Source organism: Colletotrichum gloeosporioides, assembly GCF_011800055.1.
Source record: "Colletotrichum gloeosporioides strain Lc1 chromosome Unknown consensus_84, whole genome shotgun sequence".
Classification (NCBI taxonomy): domain Eukaryota; kingdom Fungi; phylum Ascomycota; class Sordariomycetes; order Glomerellales; family Glomerellaceae; genus Colletotrichum; species Colletotrichum gloeosporioides.
This window is the reverse complement of record NW_025544729.1, coordinates 849,294-868,503: the sequence shown is the minus strand read 5'-3', so window position 1 is coordinate 868,503 and position 19,210 is coordinate 849,294. Positions and strand designations below refer to the sequence as shown.

Genomic DNA, 19,210 nt, shown 5'->3' with positions numbered 1-19,210 from the left:
AACTATTAAATAGGTTAAATAGTACCTACTACTATTAATTTATTACTCCTACCTTCTTATATATAATACTTACTATAATAAATAACTACTATCCTTTATTATCTAAAGTTATAGCTACTTCTATAATTATTTAATAAGGCCTCTTAGCTATTTATAAAGTAATAGCTTTTTTCTACCCTTAAGGTTAGTTTTTTTTCTTCTTTAGTATATTATATCTATTTATAATAACTTTTATATTTTTATAAATCTTTCTTTAAGCTTTTATAATATATTTACTAAATTTTCCTTTATTTTATAATACTTTTATAACTAATATTATAAATACTAAGAGTTTAATTTACTAATTTCTTAAAGAGTATAGTTTTAATAAAGAAGAGCTTAGTAATAATAACTATTAGTATAACTAAATAAGTAGTAATAAGCTTTATATTAGTTATATATTATAGCTCCTTAAGAACACTTAAGTTATTTATATTTACTAGAAAGATAGTAACTATATATATAAGTTATACTATTTTTATAGTATTAAGTACTATAAAGTAAGTTTAGTAATTATTTAGGGAAGGTATAAGCTAATTCTTCTCTCCTTTAGATCTTAGTCTATCTTATTAATACTATTTATTTCTATTAGAATTAAATTAAGTATTATATTTATATTATTACTACTAAATAGTATTATTAATATAAGATCTTTTATATCTTTATAGCTATAGAGTAAGGTATTAAGCTTCTCTAATATCTTTATAAGTAGTTAGTAAACCTTATTAATCTTAAGCTTAGTTTTAAAAATTATAATAACTAGCTACTTATTATAAATATAGAGGAAACTACTACTTTATATACTTAGGTATACCTATAGGTTATACTTAATATAAGTTTCACTTTATAGTTAGTTTTTTTTTTTTACTTATCTAATATATTATTTATAGGTAGCTTACTAAGCTAAAGATAAGGTATTAGTTAAGGAGATTATACTATAGATTAATAATATTCTTCTAGCTTATTTATATAATAAGACTTATATCTTTAATTAGACTAAGTTTCTTAACTACTTTAGTAAAGTCTTAATAATATATCTTTTAAAAAGTAATAATTATATATTTAATCTTCTTATATAGGATCTTTTAAAGGTTTAAAGTTATTATATACTTTATAATACTTATTACTATACTTTTATATCTATTTATAAAGTTATTAATAGTAGTCTTATACTTTAGCCTAATACTTATAAATAAGTTAGTAAGGATTTAGTAATAGCTTATTAATACTAGGTTAATAATAAGGATATAAATATATTTTCTAAAAATAGTAATAGTAACTCTAATAATACCCTTAGAAGTAGAGGTTAAAGTAGTAATAGTAGTATTACTAATAAGAGCTTAAAGAGTAAGAGTAATAGTGAGGGTAGTAAAGAAGATAGTAATAGTAGTAATAAAGATAGTAATAATAATAATAATAATAATAGTAGTAATAGTAATAGTAATAGTAATAGTAATAGTAATAGTAATAGTAATAAGTAGTAATAGTATTAGTTAAAGTTTAGTAAGTATATAGTAGGTTTTCTATAAGAGTATAAAGTTAGATACTTATTATTTCTAGTTATTTTTACTATAAGGTTTAAGAAGCTTTTCTAGCGTTTTAAGCTATTCTATAGTTAATTAACTTTTCTTATTATACTATACTACTTATTATCCTATTTATAATATAACTTATACTACTACTTTTTAAATTTAGTGAGGATTTAAGTAGTATTTACTAAGTATTCTTTAAACTTTTAGGTATTATACTTTACTAACTAGCCTTTCTATTTAATTAGATATAGGGGGCCTATTAGTATATCTTTTTATAATATAATATCTTTAACTTCTTATTTTTTAAGGTTTTCTTTTAAGTTTAGAAGCTATTTTTTAGTAAGTTTTTAGCTATATTATAGCTTTAATAAGGCTATTAAGAAGATATTATATACCTTATTATACTTTTCTAGGAGCTATACTCTATAGGTATTAAAGCTTATAACTTTTATAACTAATATAAGGATAAAATATAAGGTGAGTTTTTACTAACCTTTTATAAAGTAGAAGTTCTTTATTAAGAGTTTTATAATATCTCTAACCTTATATATTTATACCTTCTTTTTAGTATTTATATTTTTAGCTTATATTTCTATTATATATTACTAATTTTTAGCTATTTTTTAGTAAACCTCTATTAGCTTTTTAAACTTTTTATTAACTTCTTAGGTTCTAATTTTAATACTTAGTAAGTAGTAATTAATTATTTAAGGGTAATAACCTATAAGAGCTTTAAATAGTAATATACTAATAATAATATATTTACTATTATTATATAAGAATTTAGCTTTAACTAGCTATATTACTTACTAATTATATAAGCTTTTATTAAACTTTAAGAGATATATAATTAGGGTTTAGTATATTCTCTTAGTCTAGCTATTTATTTATAGATATTATATAGTAGATATATACCCTTCTATATCTTAAACTTTAGTTTAATCTTATTAGAACTAGCTAGTAATTAATTTATCTTAGTTACTAATAATAGCTTTAGGTATACTATATTAGTATTTAATCTCTTAATATAAGATCCTCACTAAGTTTATAGCGTTTAGTTACTTAGTTATTACTAGGAATTAAGCTATTTTAGTTATTTAGTATATAACTACTAGAATTATATTATATATAATTCTATTATCTTAGTAACTCTCTAGTAAGCTAGTTAGGAAATCTAAAGAAATCTATTAGAATAAATATACTAATAGTTCTAATATTTATAGTAGCTTATATAGCTTATACTATAGTATATATACCTTTTAGTAGTATAAATATTTAGTAATATATTACTATATATCCTCTATTAAGTAAGGCTAATAAAATTTTTATAGAATTAACTTTACTATCTTATTTACCCCTATATACTTTAATTTAAATATATTATAGTAGTTTTTTAAGATTTTATAGTAGAGGGATCTCTCTTTAGGGATAACTAGTCTTCTCTTAAACTAAAGGATATTATTCTTATTAAATTAGTATTTTTAGTATTCCTTAGCGTTTTAGTAAACCTTAGTTATAAGTTCTCTATAGAAGTAGTTTTTAGCTTATAGTCCTCTAACTATCTATTTAAGATTTATACTTAGTTATAATATATATACTATTTTATTCTAAATAAGCTCCTTTATTATAGTATATAGGATATATTACTTTAGTATAGTAATTTTAACTCCTCTTAAGTCCTCTAGTATATTACTATTCTCTTATAGAGTAGTTAGTATAGTATTTATATATAATTTTAAGTAAGTAATAATACTAATATATATATTTTAATATAATAACTTATTAATACTTTTTATAAAGTAGTACTAATTTAAGGGTAAGGATCTCTTAACCTTAGAACTAGCTTTTAAGTAAGGTTTTTATATATTTTATTAGATAACTTAGATATAAGTTCTTATAATAGCTATAGTCTCTTTAAACTTAGTAATATATTAGTAATTTATTACTAAAAGCTAGTTAATAAACTTAAGCTTTTTTCTAAAAATAGGGAGTATATTATCTACTTTAGAATTCTCTACTATATAGTTAGGGTATTATAATAGCTTATTTACTAGGTTAGTAACTTCTAATTAATATTAGATTTTAAAGTTAAATATAAATAAGTAGTAAACTTATTAAGTAAGTTTTCTATAAATATCTTATATAGGTATAATAAGTACTCCCTTTAATATTATATAGTTAGTAAGTATTAGAAATTTCTTAGGAAGCTTTTATAAATATTATACTTAATAATCTAGGTTTTTTATAATTATAAGAAGTTTTTATTACCTTATAACTTAGTATCTTTTTATATCTAAAAGCTTTTTTAACTAGAAAGTTATTAGATACTAAATAATATTATATTTCTATAAAAATATATTAGATACTACCTAAGTAGATATATTAGTCTTAATTTTAGTCTTTAGTATTAAGTTATAATATCTTAATATTAAGGCTTTAATAAATACTCTCTAAAGTGTTTTAAATATAGCTTATATTTCCCCTATTTAGATAAAAGCTTTTAACTTTATACTATTTTAGTTTCCCTTAAATATACTATTTATAAGGGTTATAATATAGGAATATCTTATAATAAATTTATAGTAGAAATTATAAAAACTAAAAAAGATTTAAATATTTTAGAAGGATTTTAGTATTAGCTATTTAGTAACTACTTAAACTCTATCTAGGTCTATCTTAATACTATCTTAAGTAATATAAAACTTAAAGAAATTAATTTCTATTTAGTAGAAGTTATACTTTTTTAATTTTATAAAAAGCTTAATAGTTTTTAAGTAATATAGGACTAAATATAGGTTTTTTATATACTAATCCTTAGTATCTAAGTAGATTAAGATATTATTTAAGTATATAATATAGTAAATATTTAAAAGATTAGTAAGTATTTAGTAAATATATACTTAGAATATTACTAGAGTATTAGTAAGTCTAAATAATATTACTATATACTTAAAGTACTTATATTAAGTTCTAAATATAGTTTTTTATTTATCTACTTTATTAATTATAATTTTATAATAAGCTTTATTTAAATTAATCTTTAAGATAAACTTTATATTAGTAAATCAATTTAGAAATTTACTAATTAGTAGTAAAAAGTATTAATTCTTTATTATAATTTTATTTAATCTTCTATAATCTATATATAACTATAAACTACTATCCTTCTTAAGTATAAATAGAATTAATACTCCTATAAAACTAGTTAAATAGTAGATATATCTAGCTACCTCTATTTTTTAAATATACTTAGTGAAGGTTTATAGTTACTCTATTAATATAAAGTATATTAGCTTATATAGAGGCTTTTTACTAAGTTTAAGCTTAATATAATATACTACTCCTTTTAATTTAGGGACTTTCTTTATATTCTCTTTATTAAAAATATCTATAAAGATTTAAAGTTCCTTAAAGATCTTCTTTTTATATTTATTCTTTAATAAGTATTTACTTAAAGTATTAATATCCTTTTTATTTAAAACTAAAGCTCCTATTAGGTATATTATATAGGCTTTCTAACTATTCTTAATAATTTCTTATACTATTATTTCTAGTTTAGTAAGTAAGATATAGTTATATAACTAAATATAAATATAAATATTTATATAGATACCTTCTCTATTTATTAAGTTATTAGATAAAAGGATATCTCTTATTTTTTTAAAGTATAAGTTAGCTATAAATACTTAGTAAATCTTTTATAGGTAGCTTTAGCTATTAATTAAGAAGAATATAAGCTAATAAACCTTATTAATAAATATAAGTCTCCTTTAGAAGTTTATTAGTTTTAGAATTATAATATTAATAGCTTCTTTTAATAAAAGTTTCTTAATAAGGTCTTTTTATATAAAGTTAACTATAGTATAAATATCTATATTAACTACTAATTTAAGTTTATTATATATTTAGAGTGTAATTACCTAACTTTTAATAGTTTAGCTTATAAGGACTAAAGTGATTTCTAGTATAATATCCTTTAGGGTTACTTTTATATTTATTTATTTCTTAAGTTTTTAGTATTAATTATATAAGAAACTATAATAGTATTAATCTTATTTCTTTTTAGGTTTAAGTTTTAGTTATTACCTATAAGCTATATATAAAGTTTAATATAATTAGAGGAAATATACTTATATTTCTTATAATTATAGTATTAAGTTCTTTAGAAGTTAGGTAGTTTACTATTAGAGCTAGATATTATATAAGGGTTTACTAAATAGTTATTTTAGGATAAGGTTTTTAAATAGTACTTTTTTAGATCTACTAATTAAGGGGGTTATAAGTTATTCTTATAAAGGTAATTTAGAGAACTTAAATATAATTACTTATATAACTTAAAATAGTTAATAGGTTTTTTTATATACCTCCCTTTTATAATTTCTTATAGTCTTTATATATATAAGGTAATTATATATATATTAGTNATTAGTATAATTAATATCTTATTTAAAGAGTTTATCTTTTAAAGTTTTAGTAAAGTTTTAAAAAAATATATAAGCTTTTATATTACTTATATTTAGTTTACTAAAAGCTTAGTTAATAAACTTCTAATAAGCTTAATATATAATAGGTTTCTTATTATCTTTTTAATAATATTATCTTAAGGTATTATAGTAGTTTTATTCTTAGAGTTTAAATACTATATATTACCTTCTTATAAAGATCCTAAAGTTATTTTATATAGAGTTAACTTATTTCTCTAATATATCTATAAGTATTTACTAATAAGTTTATTATTCTATTTATAAGGTATACTTTATTATACTTAAGGTTTATTAGATATATTAGCTATTAAAGTAGCTAAGGTAATACTTATAAACCTCTTCTATTATAATAAGCTAATCTTCCCTTTTTATATTAGTAGATTTATTAGTAAAATAAGCTATATTATAGTTTAGAGGTTTCTTATAAACTTTAAGTAATTATTTAGTAAGTACTTAGTTACTTAATATAATAGTAATTAGCTTATTTTAGTTAGCTATTATAGTTATAATCTACTATATTAATATTTAGTTAGTTACTTTATTTAGCTTTTTAGCTTAGGCTAACCTATTAACTATAGCTATAGATATTTAGCTCTATAGCCTATTTAATCTATAAGGAGGAGTTTTATATTCCTTAGTCTCTTATATATACTTATCGCCTAGTTAATAAGTATTTAGTATAAGTAGCCTATCCTCTTTAAAGCTTCTAGCTTTATTTAAAGTATAGCTTCTTACCTCCCCTTATTAATTTATATTATCCTCTAATTATTTACTAAAATTATCTTCTTTATATAAGCTTATATAGGCTATTTTACTTAATACTTAGTAAATACTAAGTATAACTTTATTAACTTAATTAGTAAGTATTATTTAGGTATATAATACTATTATTATTACTAACCTTTTTAAAGTAAAATAAAAGTAAAAGAATTATAAAGGTATTTAGGGGCTATAAGCTATAGTTAGGTTAAACTAATAGAAGAAGTATCTAAAAAGTAGGTATAATATTATTATATTACTTTTATTTACTTCTTCTAAGTTCCTTCTTTTTTAGTCTTTAGTATATACTTATTAAGTCCTTATTATAGAGGGTTTTATACTTTAGACCTATAGACCTTCCTATCTATTTAGTTTCTACTAACTAAGCTATCCTTAAGCCCTCTAGCTAGATGTTTAGTCCTTTATAAAAATCCTTAGTATTACTATAGTTAACTTTAGTTATTCTATTCTAGTTATTATAGACTTTACTTATAGCTAGCTTATTAAACTTTTAGGTATATTCTTTAGTTTTAATAAAGATATAAAAAGCTAAAACTATAATAGAAAAACTATTATTAATTATTTCTTTTAAAAGTTTATATTAGATCTTCTCTATAAATAACTATTTAATAAGTATAAAACCTATAAGTATTAGATTATCTAAAGAACTTAGATCTTTAATTACTACTACTTTATTTTTTTTAAAAACTATATCTCTATTATATCTAATTAGTATCCCTTTAGTTATTAAATAGAAGAGTAATCCTATTACTTTAAAGGTATTCTTAAAATTAATCTCTTATAACTTAAAATTTATAGTTTTAGTTAGTTTAAAAATAGTATTATATACTAAATTTCTTAGATTTAATCTCTTACTAATTACTTTCTATATAGCTACTCTAGTTATAAAGTTTATAATAGAAAAAAGGGGAGAACTAATTTAAAATAATCTCCTTTTAGTAGAACTAAAAGAAAATAGAATTAGATTATTAGTTAAAAATATATTAATTTATTTAATTAATTTAGTAGTTTAAAAAAAGTTTAAAAAGTAATTATAAATAATTATTAAATAGTTATTAAGTAGTTATTACTATATAACTATAGTAATTATTAAATAATTATTAACTTTAGTAGCTTAAGGGCTAAAGAGATTTTATAAATAGGGGATATATATTATAATAGTTATAACCTCTACTTAGAAGTATTACTTCTAATAACTTAGTAATCTATTAATTACTTTATAGTAATTACTAAATTATAAAGTTAAAGTTTTAATAGTTACTTAAGAATAACCTTACTATTTAGTAAATAGATTTAGGTATTTAGAGAACTTATAACCTATATAAAGTAGCTTAATTAATCTAGTTATAAGTACTAGGCGCGCCTAGCTATAAAGTAGTGTAGCTGATCCCTTACGTAAAGGTGGGATTTAGGCTGGGGTTTGGGCCTTGGGCTTGGGCCTGGCTGACTACCGTCTCGCACGGCCCGCCCAGTGTGGAGGCTGCTGCGTTCTACGGATACGTCACTTACAGCTCATCCAATGTCTGGCTGGGGAGGGCAGCTAGCTATGCTTAAGTCGAGTGCATCTCTTGGATCACACTCTTCAACTAGACATCTCTGGTCTTTAATCCTCGATAAAGTCTTCAATATGGCTCCGAACGTGGACCCGGCTGTTATTGAAGCTCTGCAGCTCGACCCGGAGCAGACCAAAATTGCGTCACACGGAGGATCTGGGTTTGCGTCCTCTTTCAAGCTTACATCCGTCGTTGATGGTCAGCCCACCAAATTCTTCGTCAAGACGGGCAGTGGCAAGGAGGCGGAGGTCATGTTCACCGGTGAGTTTGACTCACTCTCGGAGTTTTTGCGTTTAGTTGATGTCGACATGTCTCCTGACACATCGCAGGTGAGCATGAATCGCTGAACGCCATTCACGATGCCGTCCCCAACTTCTGCCCCAAGTCACATGCCCACGGAAAGTATCAGTCATCACCTGGCACGCACTTCATGGTCACGGATTTCCTGGACCTTGGTTCTTCGGCCTCGGGCGGTTCTGGGCTGTCTCTGGCCGCAAAGCTGGCCAAGATGCACACAACCCCCGCGCCAATCCCAGAGGGCTATGATAAGCCCATGTACGGCTTCCCCGTAACCACATGTTGCGGTTCGACGCCCCAAGACAACTCATGGAAAGAGTCATGGGCCGACTTCTACGCCGAGAACCGACTGCGAAGCATTCTGCGCGCTGGCGTCCAGAATAATGGCACGGACGGGGAGCTGTCAAAAGCCGTGGAGACGGTAGCGAGCAGGGTCGTCCCGCGGCTGATCGGCGACGACCACGTGAAAGGGATGAAGCCGGTGTTAATCCACGGCGATCTTTGGAGTGGGAACCATAGTCGGGGGCAGATTGCCGGCAAGGGCGGTGCGGAAGAGGTTGTCTACGATTCGTCGGCTGTGTACGGCCACTCTGAGTATGAGCTTGGCATCATGAGGATGTTTGGCGGATTCGGAAGCAGCTTCTGGAACGAGTACAACAAGCTGGTCCCAAAGGCGGAGCCCAAAGAGGAATGGGATGATAGAGTTGCGTTGTACGAGCTGTAAGTGTCTTTCCTTTCCGTTGCCTGGTCAACTATCCGTCTGACAGTACTTGCAGATATCACCATCTCAACCATTATGCCATGTTCGGCGGAGGCTATCGGAGCGGGGCAATGGGTATCATGAAGAAGCTGATTTCGAAATACGGCTGACGGCCCATATGTAATTACTTTGCCGCAGCATCGAAATCGAAGGGTGGTTGAGCTGAATTGAAGGACCATTCCACATTAAAACCGGCCCGCGCCGCCGTTGAGGGCCTAGGATGTTCGCTAGCGGACACCAAGCTTAGTTCCAGGGACGCACAGCGTATCTTGATGAATCGTCAAGATAGTGCTGTTGCTGCAATCCTCGGGCCATGCTCCGGCCAAACGTCTTTTTTGACAACCGATCGACCTGTCAAACAATGGCGAGTAAACGTCTGTGGTGTCGTCATGCCGTCTGATGTTTTTGGGTGATTTTCCCGCAGCGATAGGGGGAGCTAGGATTCACATGCCAGGGGTTGCCCTGAGACCGAGCCTAATTTGGCTTCTGGTTGGGGCATTTTGGGGGACAGGCTCACGGACCATGTATTCATCCGGCGCATTCGCACTGCTGGGAAAGCAAGATTAACTAACCTGTGGACGGCCCATGGCCCATGGCCAGCCCATGGCAGGGGAATTTGATCACAAGGGTTGATCTGGTCACTTCCCATTTCCGTTGCCAACACCGATAGCCACCTGGACCTTTCGCCCCTTGCTGCAATTCTGCACCCACGACGCCTGGCTTTTTTTCTATTTTTATTTGGGAGGAACGACAATGTCCACATAGAACACACAAGCACGCTCTTCGTCGCTCCCTTTTAGATTTTTGCCTCATACGTTGCCGCAACCATGAACGGCCACTTCGCTGCTGTCGGCGATGAGCCGGACGCCCAAAATTACGAGCATGGCATCCAAGTCATTGACGACCAGAAAGACTTCAAGTACGATCCCCAGTCTTCGCTCCCGCGAGAACATGCCGAACAGCAGCTAACCTCTGCACTTGCAGTGTCGCGGTCAACAAATACCTCCAAAAAGTACACGTCGCCGAGGCGGGGTTCAACTACCACCTCATCTCCGTCTTCGGCTCCCAGTCCACCGGAAAGTCGACGCTGCTGAACAACCTCTTTGGTACCGACTTCTCCGTCATGTCCGAGACGATGCGACAGCAAACCACCAAGGGTATCTGGATGTCCAAGAACAAGAAGGAGTCATCCGGCATGGCCGAGAACATCCTTGTGATGGACGTGGAGGGAACCGACGGTCGCGAGCGTGGCGAGGACCAAGATTTCGAGAGGAAGAGCGCCCTGTTCGCCTTGGCTACGAGTGAGGTCCTCATCGTGAACCTCTGGGAGACCCAAGTCGGTTTGTACAACGGTGCGAATATGGGTCTGCTGAAGACCGTCTTCGAGGTCAACCTGCAGCTCTTCCTCAAGGACAAGCAGTAAGTCGATTGTGTGGTGCTTTTAGACCGCCACTTGCTGACACGCCACTGTAGGTCGAGTCTCAGATCTCTGCTCTTCTTCGTCATTCGAGACCACCTCGGCACGACCCCTCTCGCGAACCTGCGCAACACCCTGATCCAGGACCTGACCAAGATTTGGACGTCTATTTCCAAGCCCCAGGGTCTCGAGAACTCCCGCATCGAGGACTACTTTGACTTCGCCTTCGCCGCCCTCCCCCACAAGATTCTCCAGGCCGATAAGTTCACGACTGAGATTCAGAACCTGGGGAAGAGGTTCGTTGCGGGGCACCGATCGGGTGGATCCACAAGTCAGGAGTTTGAAGGCGGTGTGTTCCTGCCCGAGTACCACCGCCGCATTCCCGCCGACGGATTCTCGATTTACGCCGAGGGCATCTGGGACCAGATTGTCAACAACAAGGACTTGGATTTGCCGACACAGCAAGAGCTTCTTGCTCAGTTCCGTTGCGACGAAATCTCCCGAGAGGTTTTGATTGGTTTTGACAATGCCGTTGTGCCATTGGAGGAGAAGCAGGCCGAGTCTACAAGGCTTGGAAAGCCCGCCGTGTTGGCAGAGCTTGGTGTCACTGGCCGTGAGTCCCGTGAGAAGTGCCTGAAGGCATTCGAGATCCAAGCCAGCCGTTATCACAAGGGCGTCTACACGCGCAAGCGCCAGGACTTGGAGGGCAAGATTGATGCTAGGCTTAAGACGCTTTACAACGCGCAGCTGACCGCTGCACACAAGTCGGGTATTGCTTCGTTCAGTGATGCTGTGTCGGGTGCTGTCAAGGCTGGCCAGAAGTCCGGTGCCGCCTACGAGTTCGCCGAGATCGTCACGGAGGAGAAGAAGAAAACCCTCGAATTCTTCCAGACCGAAGCCGAAAGTCTCGCCATCCCGGGTGTCGCGTGGTCTAACTTCAAGTCGCAATATGTGCTGTTCGAGAAGGAGCTTGATGATGTGAGCGGCAAGCTGCGCAAGGAGGAGATGCGCCGGTTGGCCACCAGAGTTGAGAGATGGGTCAAGTCCCGATTGGGCGACGCCATTGGGCTGGAGTTCAACAAGTTGGGCTCCGGTAGGGCTGGGTCTGGCGCCCCCGAGACTGGCGAAAAGCCGACCGAGAAGGACCTTTGGGATCGTATCTGGACCGTGTTCGTTGACATTGTCAAGGATGCCCAGGGCAGGTTTACTGAGCGTGCCAAGAGTTTTGAGGCTACGCAAGAGGAGGTTGACATTGGCCTTTGGCGCCTGAGGCGCAAGAGTTGGGTGGCTCTGCGTGAGAAGATTGAGGAGGAAGTGATGGAGGGCAATATCCTGTTGAAGTTGAGGGAAAACTTTGAGGACAAGTTCAGATACGACGAGGCCGGTGTCCCTCGCATCTGGCGACCTACAGACGACATTGAGGGCATTTACACCAAGGCGCGAGAGTCTACGTTGACTCTCATCCCTCTGCTGTCGAAATTCAAGTTGTCAGAATCTCTCAGCTCCCCGGACCTGCCCGCCTGGATTGGTGGACAGCCTCGCGGGGTTGAAGCTAGCGACGAGGAGGACCTGACTCCAATTGGTGGGGTTGACGAAGAGGACGGCAAGAGTCTCGAGGAGGAGATGACGGTGCTTAGCGAGAGTAAGCGCCAAGACCTTGTCATCCGCTTCAAGAAGACGGCAGACGGCGTCTACGTCGAGGCCAAGCGCAGCGCCATTGGCGGTGTCGCCCAAGTACCTCTGTATTTCTACGCTCTCCTCGTTGCCTTGGGATGGAACGAAATTGTTGCCGGTAAGTGGCTCGAGACACTGTTTTCGTGGACAGCGCTAATGCAAGACAGTCTTGCGCAACCCGTTCCTTTTCATTTTTCTCATCTTGTTGGCTGGAGGCACTTATGTCGCCTACACGCTGAACATGCTGGGCCCCATGTATCAGATGGCCAATGCGGCGGCCAACCAGGGTGTTGAGATTGGCAAGCAGAAGTTGAGAGAGTTCATCGAGAACTCAGACACTGCGCGACAGGCGCTGGCCATGCCTTCCCGGGCCGACAGCTCCATCAGTATGGACACTTTGGACAGTCGGGGCAAGAAGAAGAGCTCGGAGGATGATATTGATGACATTTAGATTTTACGCATGAAGCGGGAATGAAGCTGCGGTCCAGACGCCGGCCACCACCAAGAGTGCGAATAGGAGCAAAGGATATAATGTCTATAAGATACGTTGTAGGATCCTGTCAAATTTCCTGTGGTGATCCCAGATGATATACAAACGCCCAACGCCTGTTACCCAACCGTTGTTACACTGATCCTAAAAAGCCTCGAGGCCTGCTGGTCTTCCAAACCATGTACCCAACTCATCGCCATCCTCTGCGTCTGTCGACCGGAAGAAGTCGGTCATGCGAGCCTCGCCGTCGTCGTCGACTGGCCATTCAACCTTCAAGCTTCCCTTGGCCTCGAGCATGTCCTTGGCCGTGCCCCAGCTGAACCTGCACTCAGGGCCCCAGCCGAAGACAGGGTGCATGTTGCCCCTCATCCAAGTCACACATCTCTGGTCAGACGGGTAGCCTGAGCCCCAGGCCATGCCCTCCTCCGCCTCCGCCGCCCCAGGCGCACGCGCACGGTACAGAACCTCAAGCGCAGCATCACGGGTGACCTTGGCAGCGACAGAGGCAGCCGAGACGCAGGGGTACAGACTATCTGCCTTCTTTGCGACGGTGATCTTTGTCGCCGGGAAGAAGCGCTGCAGCTTGGCCTGGTAGGCAGCAGGCTGGCCGACGGTGTCGACGTAGATCTCGGCGACGTTGACGCCGCGGGCGAAGACGCCTTTGATGAGGTCGACGGTGGCGTCCATGGCCTGGGCGTTGAGGTTGTACGTCGCGCCGGGACGGAGCATGCCCGTGGAGATGTCGCGGGCGGAGAGGGAGCGGATGGCGAAGCCGCAGGAGTCGAAGAGGTCTGATCCCGGCGTGCAGAGGGCCTCCATGAGCTGGGAGCGGACTGCGGGCGTGAGGACCTTTGAGTCGTCGAAGTGGTGGGTTTCGCGGAGGAGGGGGTCCGAGAGGGGGATCGGGAGGAAGAAGACGCCGTAGACCATGGGGCCGAGGACGGGGCCGCGGCCTGCTTCGTCTACGCCGAGACAGACTGGGGTGCCGAGCGCTGGTGTCTCTGAGTCTGTGCATTCTGATGATGGGAGGAGTGACGGCGGAATGGGAGAGAAGTAGGAGTAGCTGTCGCCTGCGAGGAGGGCCTTATCGTCAATGGAAGGTGGGATAAAGACATCTGAGACTGGGGTCTCCATGGCGATGTCCTCGACCGTTTGAGTGTCTTCCATGGTGAGAATTGGTGTATTAAAGAGGAATCTGGATGTATCCCGTTTGACGTCGTAAGTTGGATGTAAGTCCTCGTTTGTCTACGACAGTTTCTGTTGTCGTCCGGATATTTTGCTGCAAGCCCAATTTCCCAATTTTCGTATTCAAAACGTCCCGTAGCAGAAACAAAGCGACAATGATGAGAAATTGACGACCAAAAGGTGAGTGATTGATGAAGTGACTTGAAGACTGAAAGTAATGGGTGGCAGGTTCGGCCCCTCGACGCGTCCCGGTAAATTGAGACGCGTCCATCCCGGTGGATCCTGCCACACACGTGCCCCGTCGACTCCTGGATTGCAGCGGGTATCAGCCACTGACAGGCCCGGAAGCACCGCTAACAGCAAAGAGCAAGCACCACACCGCGCGACGCCAACTCACGGTGCTTCTTTCCACCGCCCAAAAAGTTGCGCGCTCAACACCACAAACCACCACACCTGCTCGGGGTAAACAAATACGACGCACCTGGCTCAGTCTCTTTGCTCAGCTTCGCCCGCACTCCTCAGGCCCCAGCTCCTCAGCTGCGATCATTTTCATCTAATTTTTGCGGGATTTCCATCGGAATTCCCAAAGACTCCACAGTCGCGATGGCACCGCGACCGAGCAATGTTAGGCGTCGCGAGACGTCCACAGGCGATTTCCATGAGCTCGGTGTCAAGGGCCGGTACGTCGCGCGCAGATTCCTTCTTCCGTTCTGGATAGAAGAAGTTGCGGCTCGGTAATTTTGAGCCTTTTACTTACGCCCTTGCAGAAAGACTGGCATTGAGTTGCCCGACACTGGCGTACGCGACGAACATGGCATGCAACCTATCGACGGTCTCTTCTCCTCGCCGGAGAAAGACAACGGATCTCCCGACGAATCGACGGGCGAGCAAGATATGGAGCTCGACTCTGGTGAGTTTGCTGTGCTGGCGGCCTTGACGCGCGCATCCTGACGAAGCCATGTAGACACCGGCGCCGGACCAGCCACGATTCTTAAGGGGCATCCGCGACTAATCCCTCGAGGAACCTCCCCGCGGAAGACGAACCTCGCTTCACCTGCAGTGCGACACCCTAACTTTGGTGTCTCGTCATCACCGATTCGAGGATCACCTTACCGAGGATCTCCTCCCGCGCAATCGCATTCCCAGCCTGTCCGTGGGGCATCTGTTTCTCGCCGTCTCGACTACGGCGCAAATGGTGTAAACGGCAAGCACACGAATGGAACAAACGGACGCGCCCTCTCCACCGAACCGGAGGAAGACGACGGAGCGCCCATGGACGAAATCATCGAGGAGTCCCTGCAAATGATTGGTGAGGTGGAAGTCCCGGAGGATGAGCCGAACGATGTTACTGAGGAGGTGGAGGAAGAAGCGCCAAAGCAGCCGGCCAAGCGTAAAGGACGCCCACCCAAGGCCAAGGCGCCAGTTGTCGAGGAGCCAGAGGAAGAGCCGGAAAATGCTGCCGATTCAGAGGAGGAGCCAGTGGCCCCGAAGGGCAGAAGAGGCCGTCCAGCTAAAGGCAAGGGAAAGGCCAAGGCCGACGAGCCCGAGCCCGAGCAGGAACCCGAGCAGGAGGTCAGCGCTCCCAAGCGCAGACGCTCGCGGAATTCGAACGGCAACGAGGAGGAGCAGGTGGAGGCGGACGATCGCGCTTCCAAAAGGCAACGTACGGAAACTGCGGCAGCGGCGGCGGCAGCGAAACCTGGCAAGCGTGGGCGGCCCAAGGCCGTTCCTCAGGAGGAGAAGGGGGAGTCGAGCAAAGATGCTGCGAAGGCTGACCCGAAGCCCAAGCCCAAGGGCAGGCCGGGCCGAAAGCCCCAGGCGGAAGCGGCCGCTGGTGAAGATTCAATGGTTGGTCTGGTACAAAAGGGGCCGCCTATGCCCAAGGCCCGTGGCTTGGTTTCACGCAAGGTGCCACAAGATCCCCATGCCATCACAAAAACAAGATCCGGTCGTCAATCCTACAGGCCATTGGCGTACTGGAAAAACGAACACGTCGAGTACGATGAAGAAGAGGCTTTCGAGGCCGGCAAGGACAGGTTCTTACTTCCCAGCATCAAGGAGGTCGTCCGTGTCGAGGAGGAAGAAAAGGAGGCTCGCAAGAGAAGGGCGAAGAGCCGGAAAGCTGCAGGAAAGGGCGGCAGAAGGAAGCAGGTCGAATCCGAGGACGAAGAGGAGCTGGAACCGTGGGAGGTAGACCCGGGCAACATCGAAGGCGAAATTGTTGTCTGGCAGCCCGAGCACGAGTTCAACCCTCCCGCCATCAACGAACAAGTCGAGATCGACGAGGACCGCATTGCTGTTTCTGCTGGCGCCATCCAAACACGCGACATCCGCGACGCTACCTTCCGATTCGCAAAGACGCTTAGCTTGCCTTTCTTCGGTTCGGGCGTCGTCGACCTTCCGCCCGGCGCGGAGAAGCGGCCCAAGAACTCGCGAAAGATGCAGATGGTATTTTTCGTCTTCCAGGGCAAGGTCCTGGTTACCGTCCACGAGACGCAGTTCAGAATCGGTGCCGGTGGAATGTGGTTTGTGCCCAGAGGTAAGCCCGCCTTTCTGGAATCCTGCTCCAAGTGCCACTGCTAACTATGATTCCAGGCAACTACTACAGCATTCACAATGATTATGAGCAACCAGCGCGCATCTTCTTCGCCCAGGGTTGCGAAGTCAACAGCAGTGCGATGGCTGGGACACCAGGCCCTTCTCAGGACACGACCATTATGGGTTGAGTTTGACGTCCTGAGCGGGTGCTCATGTTTTCCTATTCGAAATGACTTTTGCGAGCTGGGCGGATGTTTGCATATCGACGGAAGCTTCCATTTAGCCTTTATACCCTTCAATGGCTCATTGGATTCCGATTGCGGTGTTGTTTCTTTTTTTCGTGCACCTGTAGGATTGAGACGAAAAGCTGGAAAGCGGCCACCTGATGAGGAGGCATGTCGTGATATGAGCGTGTTGGGCTTTCATGTTTGGGTTTTACGAGGTGTAGCGGTTCTATGGCACGAGATAGGGCGTGGGTTGTCATAATCATACATACATTTCGCACTCCTCATTGACGTGTCTGCTGTTTGTGATGGGATGGATGATTCTTTTTGTGGTGTGTTCAAGCCAGTGTTGAGGCATTGTTTGCCGTCACGAATCACCGGTGCCATTTGTGATAGGGGTCATTTACGATACCCGACCTCTCAGCCAACGTTTCAGGCTGAGGTTGATATTTTCGCGACGGGATACACGCCTCACCTAGTATGTGTCGTTGTCTCTGTCGTCTCTGTCGTCTCTGTCGTCTCTGTCGTCTCTGTCGTCTCTGTCGTCTCTGTCGTCTCTGTCGTCTCTGTCGTCTCTGTCGTCTCTATCGTCTCTGTTATCGATTCTATTACCTCTACTATCGTCTCTATATCTCTGTGGATAGGATCGCTTCCGTCATAGCGTATTACAGCGTTTGGGACAATATGCTATTCAGAAGTTGGCCATTCAAGTCATTTAGAATGACCAGTTTTGAAAGTCAAAGAAGATTATCTTGACCAGACTTCGCCGCCTCTTTCGATCTGGTGGCGACATCTTCTACACCTATCCCACGGTGTACCCGCGCTGCGCATGAGGCAAGATTCTACGCAGGTCATCTCTCCGTTTGGCATCCAGCGCCGGAGCGGGCCCCACTCCGGGGCGTCCGCCATCCCGCACCGGAAAAAAATCTTGCAGCACGGACCAAGGACAAGCCCACCCTGTTTCGCCCCTGTGTTAGGTAATCCGCATCTGCGAGTGCTGCGTAAGGCTGCTGGGCACGCAACAGCAAGGTGCCCTGCACTCTCCCGGTCAGATCGTTGCCTGGCGGTCGCTGGGCGGACACATGCAAGGAGATGAGAGGGGGAGGGGAAAGAAAAAAAAGTTGCCCGCCTGCCCGGCAACAAAGAGAATGCAATTTCATCGCACCGCATGCAGCCAGCCATTGAGGTAAAAATGGAAAATTTCCAACACCGATGATGGTTGCTATGAGTAGATGGATTGTGCGACATGGAGGGCTATGGGTTTTCCTGATCGCGCGGGTGCTCATTTACGATCTGTTTGCGAGGCGCAATTCCAAGCTTCCAAGGCAGAGCGCCCCCCTATCTAAAATCTCGATTCTCACATTAAGGGCGTCTGTGGAAGGCGCCAGCCACACCTGCCTGGATTGGCCGCTGCCTGTCTCGGATTGCCTTGCACGCCTGGCCTGACCTTGCGGTCCATTGCCTCCGTTGTCTCTCTGCCATGTCAGCTCCTTGGGCGCCAACTGTTCCTTCTGTGTTGTGTATGTTGGAATCCCTGCCACCTCTTTTTTCGGTCGACTGTTGTCGCCGTCAGCTTGGGTCGCCAAGGTGGGCGGCTACGTGGTCCTGGAGCCCCAGAGAATTGCGAAGGATAAGCGGAATGAGCTGGAACCTCTCAGTCGGGCTCTGCAACAGGTCGTCTACATACTACGGAGTTTCGATGCTTCTTGAAGAGTCGCAGAACCACTCAATCCACCCCCCACTGATGGGGGATGATATCACTCTCCAAAAGGTTTCCATCAGTTACTAGCGGTGTGGATTCGACCTGACTGAGGGGCACGACTTGGAGGGGAAAGGTAGAGGGTACCGTGGTTTAGTGCGGGCATGGGGCGGAAGCAGGGGTACTGGGGACCTGAGGGGTAGGATTGTAGAAGCTTCTTGTGGATATGATGTCAACGAATGGGGTTCAAACGAAAGTCTTCCATAGAATTATCCGTCTTCCAGAGGCACCGTGAGAGCAGGAAAGAGCGTACAATCCTTGGAAAATTGGGACTTTCGCCTCCTGAAGAGGCTGAATCGGGTTGCAAGCGCACTAAAAAAGATCCTTGTAGAAAATTTCAGCGGTTTCTGGAGGCAATTGGAAGGGACTGGCGCAGTCTGGCAGGGCCGCGAAGCTGGTGGACGCTTGGATCTACCCCACCATTGGAGAGCAGGTGGAAGAGCGAAGAACCCTTTCGAAGTTTTGCGGGGCCTTGCGT

General features: G+C 40.2%; 4 protein-coding genes across 4 annotated transcripts; 3 read left to right on the top strand and 1 right to left on the bottom strand.

Annotated features, from left to right (window-relative positions):
- Window positions 1-8,381: 8,381 nt before the first annotated feature.
- GCG54_00002319 (Protein-ribulosamine 3-kinase) lies at window positions 8,382-9,555 on the top strand (the record flags this gene model as incomplete). The annotated part of the gene is made up of 3 exons (XM_045402414.1): window positions 8,382-8,649; window positions 8,718-9,405; window positions 9,462-9,555. The coding sequence occupies 3 exons, from the start codon at window positions 8,382-8,384 to the stop codon at window positions 9,553-9,555; spliced, it is 1,050 nt and encodes a 349-aa protein (XP_045258776.1).
- Window positions 9,556-10,272: 717 nt separating this feature from the next.
- GCG54_00002318 (Protein SEY1) lies at window positions 10,273-12,987 on the top strand (the record flags this gene model as incomplete). Its single annotated transcript, XM_045402413.1, has 4 exons — window positions 10,273-10,364; window positions 10,430-10,864; window positions 10,919-12,654; window positions 12,704-12,987. 4 exons carry the CDS (start codon window positions 10,273-10,275, stop codon window positions 12,985-12,987), a joined length of 2,547 nt encoding a protein of 848 aa, XP_045258775.1.
- A 183-nt stretch (window positions 12,988-13,170) lies between these two features.
- Window positions 13,171-14,193, bottom strand: GCG54_00002317 (Ribonuclease H2 subunit A; the record flags this gene model as incomplete). Its single annotated transcript, XM_045402412.1, has 1 exon — window positions 13,171-14,193. One exon carries the CDS (start codon window positions 14,191-14,193, stop codon window positions 13,171-13,173), a length of 1,023 nt encoding a protein of 340 aa, XP_045258774.1.
- Window positions 14,194-14,814: 621 nt separating this feature from the next.
- Window positions 14,815-16,937, top strand: GCG54_00002316 (uncharacterized protein; the record flags this gene model as incomplete). The annotated part of the gene is made up of 4 exons (XM_045402411.1): window positions 14,815-14,891; window positions 14,979-15,121; window positions 15,176-16,750; window positions 16,807-16,937. The coding sequence occupies 4 exons, from the start codon at window positions 14,815-14,817 to the stop codon at window positions 16,935-16,937; spliced, it is 1,926 nt and encodes a 641-aa protein (XP_045258773.1).
- Window positions 16,938-19,210: the final 2,273 nt, after the last annotated feature.